Below are 8,101 nucleotides of genomic sequence, written 5' to 3' on the forward strand. Positions count from 1 at the left end.
ATAGTAGTGAATTTTCTAAACACGCTATTGGGTACATTTCTGGTTGGGTAACCTTATCCATTAAAACAGGGAAAAAGATTTATTTCCTTATGGCTTGTGATGAAGTGGAAGCAGATAACATTCTTATATATGTATCAACAAAATCCGATTGTTTATATCACAGCAATCACGCGTGATTATTTAATAATCTCCGTAAGACACGTAACGCGAATTCAAGAAAACTACCACATCGAGGCAAACTTTCCAGCAATTCTAGCCGCTCGCGCTTTTCAGCTGAGAGTAAAATAATAACGAATTATGTTGTTGTTTATTACCTAAACCTGTGACCAGTCGCTATGAGACGGCCGGATTTGAAAATACTGCCTCAAAGCCAAACCCAATACATTTTAACTGAGTTATAATAGACATCTCTCACAGTCTTACATATGCATGTTGCGCATGGGGCCTTAAGCTTCTCCGACTTTCATTTATAAACCAAATATCAGTGGCAATCAATACTGACGCATATGTTACCACAGACGCACAACTATGAGCAGAATTCATTGTAGTGGTACCGACAGCTTTACATTTTTTTTTTAATTTGTACCTTACAATTTGTCCAGCTGGACATTTGGTAAATTTTTCTAACTCTTTATTACTATATAATACGTGGATAGCTATCCCCAGCGGGATACCATCTTACAGTTTGTCTATTTGTTTTATGATCGTTTTGTAAATTTTTAGTTTATTTTCTACGCTGAGTTTAGATTTACATTACAGTACATCTGTCTTCTTTTTATCCGTACTTTGTCTATTATTAATTTAATATGATCCTTCCATGTAAGTTATGAATCTAAGTGGAGTCCTAGGTATTTAACTTGCTTTATTTGTAGTATGTGCGTGCCATTCAATTGGATATTTGGTAGTTTCTGTTTTCGTAATGTAAATATAATATGGTTGGATTTACTGGGGTTCGCTTTTATCTTTTTATCTTACAACCATTTTTCTATTTTTGTGATATACTCTTGTAACTGCTGTTTCTGGATTAGTTGCTTGACTAGTACATCGTCCGCGAATGTCAGTGTTTTCCTGTTGGTAGTTGTTGATATGTTGGCCGTGTATAGTATATATAATATTGGTCCGAAGACCCGCTTCCTTGCGGTGTCCCTGCCTTGATGTCTTTAACTTCAGAATATATGTCCTGTATTTTTACTACAAAAGTTCTGTTGAATTTTATGTATGTATAGGAAAAATTGTTCGAAATCATGCCGCTCATTATGTATTAAAACATCATCGAAATCAACTTGCTTAACTATTATATACTGATATGTACTGTAGATAAATTATATGATTTAAGCTAAATTATGAATAGAGCAAACTAAAATAATTATAATAAGCCGCACAACAATAACAATCAACTATACTGAAATATAAGTAACTTTGAAAAATATACGAAATGTAATGTTTCACTTTTTTCGTTCAATCGTTCAAAGCTAATGTTGCCACGAAAAGATACGTTGTGAAAAAACAAAAATCTACCTATAAAGGAGAAAAAGCATAAGACTTAAATAAGATACAACTTGTAAACTGCAATAAGGAATGCACAAGTTTTAGGAAACTTCGAGTGATCATGTTACAACGCCTCCAGAACAATAATAACGCTTTAGTTGTCCACAGACTTACGTCATTTAAAAAATAAAGCATCATGAATTTTTCAGTAAAAAAGAACTTTTCCCTGAGTTTCGTGTAGATGCTTTATCTGCTTGTCTGTTCGACATATGTGCCAAATTAGTGATTTAGTAAAGAATAGTTCTTCAGAATGTAATTCTGATTTAGAGGATGTGAATCAAGGAAATAGACAACTTTTCGAAAATCGCTAGCCACTGACATTTGTTTAGGGACAAATACACCGACCATTAAAGTGTTAATACCTCGTATCCACCGCAAACACTTATTTATAAAATACAAAGTTTGTAATATTATTAAAATTTTATTAAGATATATCAGATTTACGTAAAGTCCATTGCCTAAGTAAATTTTGCTATTATTATAAATGCTAAAAATAAAGAAAACGTAAAGAAAAACGTAAAAAAAAATTAAAGAAAAACTAAAGAAACCAATCCACTGCGCCAAAGAATCTCCTTGAAATACTAGACGTAATATTTGATATACTATAAATAATAATATATATTCAATACTAAAAATAACATCAAACTTTATAAACATATTACTTAAATTTAATAATTCACAATTTATTCTCAATTGATACAATTTGTACACAATATTATTACCACCTAATAATGAGCAAGTTTCATATACAAATACATTAAACGTAGAACATTTTAATAAGATTTTGGAAACTATATTAAAATATTAAATATACTTAAAAATGTATATATAACATAATAATGTGTTCGAAAAATCAATGATTAAAAATAAGTATTCTTTGTCTTTATGAGTTTTAGCTTAAAAAGCGATTGTATAAACAGTGTAATAGCATTTACAATGTACCGAGATTGCAAAACCATCAAGCATCAAATTTTATATGTTACAGCGTTTGAATGAACGAATTCATACAGCTCCCAATTTAGATCATAAAAGATTCAAATAATATAATATAGTGATTAAAAAAATATATAACACTTGTATACCTCATATATTCATAACAGTATCTTGAATTAAACATAATCTACTTCGCTACGATATCTTGAAGAATGTTTAATCTTTGTACAATGTCTAATAGATGGCGCGGCAAGTACTGTACGTTCACGTATTGTGCAATAAAACATTAATTCTCTATTCATCATACACCTTTCATTAATACATTGGTCTTTTTTTTTTAATCGAGGAGGGAGAAATGCTATTATGCATACCCAGACTGAACTATGTGGGACTCGGCCGATGGCGTTGCCATACCCACTAAGAATCCCTCCTCTCTCCGCTCTTCTTCTGTGCAAGCATCGACCTCGAAACCACCTTACAGCGATACTTTAGGGTTGGGCTTAACTACGCACCGCTCCCTCATACTTGAAACCCATTTCTTCTTCTTGTTTCTCTAGTTCTCCTCCTCTCTTCGAATTTCTCCTGCGTCATTCTTGCTAGCATAATTTTTCTGCACAAGGCCTCAAACCTTGCCAAGTCGTCTCCCTTGTTCACCATTAAATTCTCCGTTGTTAGTGGTGTACCGACGTAATTTTCTAGTTCCGTCCTCTCACGTATCCATCCTGGGCAGTGGAAAAGCGCATGTTCAGCGTCATCGCTCCTTCTGCAATCCAGCTGGACCCCAAGGTATCTTACTTCCTGTCTCGTCGTCAGAAGGTATCCCTCGACGTTCATCTCGATTACCGTGGGGATTCGTTGATTATGTCCCAATATGTGACATTTATTACATTATGTCCCAACATTTATGACATCTTACTATGTTGGGTAGAATCCTAGCCGTCGCTATTGTCAATCCTGTTTTAATTCTAATCCGCCTGTCTTTGAGTACGGTGCTCGCCGGCAGCACCACTTACGGCCTGCTGCGTTTCCCATGGCGTCATCCTTAAGGACTTTACCTGTATACATTGCTCCTGCTTAATGCCTAATCCCGTTGCTATATCCTGGATTAGTTCTTCCCTTGTAGCTATCGGGTCTATATTTTTCAATTCCGTTGGAGTCATCTGCGTCGCGACCGTTCTACTGTTCATCATCCGTTTCTGCGTTGGAGTCGATCCACTCCCTCAGTTTTTTAATCTCCTGCGCGCTCTCACAGCTTAATTTCTTAAGCGTAGAATCCCCCTTGCTCAATGCTGTAACTCTTCTTATCCTATCCATCCTATCCATATTAAGAGTTAATATTTCGAGACTCTTCATCAGCCTTCTCACGTCTCGAAGTCCGATTATTGGTCCTCTTCCCTTGTCAGCGGACGACCCTTCCCTCCGCCTCCCGATCTCTTCTGCGTCCAGGCTCTACCTTCCACGACGTCATTCTCTCCTCAGCCTGCCCTATCTTCTTACGAGAATCGGCTATTCTAACGCCTCTTCTCCCAGAGTGTGGGTAAACTCTTGTCTCCTCAAATGTCCTATCGACACCACCCCCCTCCAACGCTTTTAATTGGTCCCCGGTCGCACTTACCGAAAGAGAGGTGGCCCTGGGACTGACCATTCTCTCTTCGTTCCTCGTCCAGTCTACTAATACATTGGCCTAAATCCTATATAAAACACAAATAATTAAAACAGTAACTCTTCATGCACGTCATTATGAATTAATGAATATACATACTAGGATTTAGAGGCGGACGTAATCTATACATATCTGGCGGAATAAATCGTGGTGGAAATGGTCTTAATGGACCAATCATATGTCTAGTTCCTCCTAAAGGTGGTACCTGACCTCGAATTGGAACCAAGGGTCCAACCATTATTGGTCTCGGAGGAAAATCCTAATGACCAATGAAATTTAATATCGATAGAATTATATTCCGTGTACAATTTGAATACTTACTCCATAATAAACAGGAACAGGAATCTGCTCGATATAATGCGATGGAGGTATCCTATGTTCTCTAGACCTATCTCTTTCTCTTCTTTCTCGGGACCGTTCTCTTGATCTTTCTCGATAAGATCTTTCATCTTTAGATGACCTATTGTTTTAGTAATATTTGTAAAATGTAGTTTTCCAAAAACATATATTTCACATGCCTATTATATACCTATGATGAGAATCTCTGACCCATGCTCTTTGTTCTCGTTCCCTTGAACGTGAATGATCCCTATGACCTTTTCTTTCACGCAGATGCTCTTCCTCTGCAGTGTTTAATTGACTATGTCGTCTAACTGTTTCTTTATACTCTCTACTTCTACCTCTACTGTGATTTCTTCCTCTAAGTAAATTATACAAAAATGTAGAAAAACTGAATAATAAACGTATTAAATATGTTAAAGGTATTAAACAAAAATATATAAGATTATAAGAAATAATTTGTACCTATCACTTCTATAACTGTCCCTGTTATCATATTTTGAATCCTCATACCTAAAAAAGAATATTTAAATATCAAAAGCCTAATTTCTAAACATTTGGTTTTGTATTATAATTAATATTCGATATTTAGTATTTGAATATGGGGTGTTTACATCTTAATATAATTTTTATATTTTAATGTAGGATACGCAATAATGTGTGTATTAATATCCATATTTCATCAAATGATAAATTTATTTATATGTGCATCTTATAAAAAAGATAGCAAATTACCAAAAAAATAATAATAGTAAATATTGATGGATAATCGTACATTACATTAAATTATCATTATTATTTAAATGCATAATACTATTTTGCATTCATAGATGCAGTATCGTAGAAAAACCATTGTAAAAATCCCGATGAACTACAGATAGAAAGCGAAAGTGCTGACGGACCGAGAAGGATGAGAAATTCGGTGGGCTATATGCCCCTGACCCTTTAAGACAATGGGTAATTGAAAAAAATGTACGTGATAAACTTGGGTCATTAACACGTTGGGTTGTAAAACACGTGTACGTTGTAGGAGTATCGAAAACTGATATAAAAAGGACGTCTTGATCAGTGGTCAATAGTTGTAATTGGACTTACGACTGAGTTGCCACTAGTTGCAGTTACGAGTAAGCTACAACTAGCTGCGGGTTACTCGTTACTTATGAGTTATCGAGTCGTTAGGTGTAAGTTGTAAGTTGAATAGTTAAACAAATTTAGTTGCCTTAGTTGTATCGCATTACTACATTAAGCTCTAATTAAATAGTTACAGTTTTCTGTTTTAGTCACAGTAAATAAATTTATATAATAAATAAAGATCACTATAATTCTGATTTCTATATAGATATCAATAGGAAATATCTTTTTAAGGTATTTAAAGCATTAGCTTTTTACTTTATTATTCAAGTACATGCAATAAGTAGTTGTTTAGTTATTATAAATTATTAGTTGTTAAGTTTCATTATAAATTAGGGAAAAGCACGCAAAAGCAAGTGGAATAATTCTCAGACCAATATTAAACACAAATATAAAAAATAAACAAATTTGTGCAATATTATAAAAAATAACAAATAAAACAAATGATTGGTATACATATACATTGGTAAACATTAAACTTACTTTTAGGATTTCAATTGCTTACTTTCTAATAACTGTTATTAATTATTATATCCACAATACATTACCTGAACAAAAACCATTTAAAAATCGAATATGGTACACTAATGTTGGCACATGCCAAAAATACTAATAATAAATTACATTTATATTAGCATACTAACCAAAAAATTTACATTACAAATTAATATTTACTAGAAATAATTTTTAATAAATTAAAATTTTTGTGGTTATTGCACTTATAAAGATATAATTATTTTGCATTCATTAGCATGAAAATAATTATTTATAACTGATTATTTATAAGAAATTTTAATTACAGTATATGAGAATAATATCTGCAAAATGTAAGTATGAATTTAAATACCAGTGTTGTCTATAGTATATAGTGAATACTTGTTATGTACCTAGCTCTAATTCACTCTATTCTATGATAAAAAGTGTACCATTATATTTTTGCATTTTTCGTGAGGAAACAAAAAGAAGCGTATATGATCAAATTAGAAAGAAAACCATAAACATTGATAGTGACATAACCAAGCATACGCGTACAGATAGCTCCCTTGAAATAACCATGCCAAGATATATAAATAGGTATATTTTCATCTACTGAAGATGAAGGAAGAGGGGTTTTTAGCGAGTTAGCACTTTCCACTTCTCACACATAAAAAAAAGAAGCGTAAGCTGAAACAAATGAGAATGTAGTAACACAAAACACATACCTAAAATAGAAATCAAATAGCACAATTGTATTTAGAGTTAAGTTATGTTACGTTAAGATAATGAATATATATTACAGCAAAACATGCTCATTATGAAAGTAAATATTTTAATGATGTTTATAAATGTTATGTTATCACGCACTAATTTAAATTTGTTAATATTATAATAATATAATATATATGTCGGGTTTACAGTAGAATCAGGGTTAGGGGCGTGAAACGAATCTTCGTTTGGATCACACGTGTCGCTATGCAATAGAGAAGACTTCGACTAATGCAAATTATTTTAGAACTATCAGAACTAATAGAACTAATAACTAATAATAATAATAACTATTAGAACTAATATCAAATTATTTTAGATTATCATAGAACTGGACAAGTAACCGTGGTAATTAGACACTTGAGAAATCAATGACAATGATCCTAGGTTCAACAACGAATCCGCGGTCGACGGGATGATAGATGAACGTACTCACAAAATCTAAGTCGGACGCGTAATATTCACTGGTCGTAAGGGGTTACTCTTTTCGTTGATGAGATCGCGAGAGAGAATGACTTTCCCGTCCCAATGATGCCACAGAGGAAAACTATAATGGTGCGTGTCTAAGGACACGAGATCATCGGATTCGTCGAGAAAAGCCTTCGTTCAGAAAGTAAGGGAAATTGGCGTTGCTGCTAACGAATCTTCGTTCGGACTACACGATGTCATTATGCAATAGAGAATACATTGACTAGTGCAAATACGATTATTATAGAACCGGACATGTAACCGTGGTAGTTAGGTACTCGAGAAACTCATGACAATGATCCTAGCGATAGGATCCGCGTCGACGGGATGATAGATGAATGTGCTCACAAAATTCACTGGTCGTAAGAGGTTACTCTTTTTGTCGATGAGATCGCGAGAGAGAATAACTTACCCGCCCCGATGATGCCACAGAGGAAAACTATAATGGGATGTGTCTAAGGACACGAGATCATCGGATTCGTCGAGAAAAGCCTTCGTTCAGAAAGTAAGGGAAACTGCTAATTGGTCAATCTCCATATCGGTGGTTAGAAAAAGATGCTAGCCACCCTCGAGGGAAGTTGCTAGTGGGAGACGCCGCTCGTTGAAAAATAGGTCTCCCCTATCTTCCCGTAGCTGGGACAAAGACAGTTTGTCTGTTTGACTGAAGGACTTTAATTAGCTAAATCTTAAGATTTATAACGGGCCCTCGGGCTAGCTGAACATGTACTGCGGAGACGCATCGACATCTGGCAATCATCTTACTCGAAGAATAGG

At 34.3% G+C, this 8,101-nt stretch overlaps 1 protein-coding gene across 2 annotated transcripts in view; it reads right to left on the reverse strand.

Annotated features, from left to right (window-relative positions):
- Positions 1 to 2,820: 2,820 nt before the first annotated feature.
- LOC100742483 (zinc finger CCCH domain-containing protein 13) overlaps positions 2,821 to 8,101 on the reverse strand; it is a 13,465-nt gene continuing 8,184 nt past the window's right edge. For both annotated transcript variants that reach the window (XM_003493748.4, XM_024371396.2), the window contains exons 6-10: positions 4,949 to 4,996; positions 4,674 to 4,844; positions 4,466 to 4,604; positions 4,244 to 4,403; positions 2,821 to 4,172 (exon numbers count right to left, since the gene is read on the reverse strand). In XM_003493748.4, coding sequence (XP_003493796.1) covers positions 4,153 to 4,172; positions 4,244 to 4,403; positions 4,466 to 4,604; positions 4,674 to 4,844; positions 4,949 to 4,996 — 538 coding nt within the window. In that variant the 3' untranslated portion in view covers positions 2,821 to 4,152. The remainder of the gene's footprint in view (positions 4,173 to 4,243; positions 4,404 to 4,465; positions 4,605 to 4,673; positions 4,845 to 4,948; positions 4,997 to 8,101) is intronic.

This window comes from Bombus impatiens, unplaced genomic scaffold (assembly GCF_000188095.3).
Source record: "Bombus impatiens unplaced genomic scaffold, BIMP_2.2 scf_1283, whole genome shotgun sequence".
Taxonomy (NCBI): Eukaryota; Metazoa; Arthropoda; class Insecta; order Hymenoptera; family Apidae; genus Bombus; species Bombus impatiens.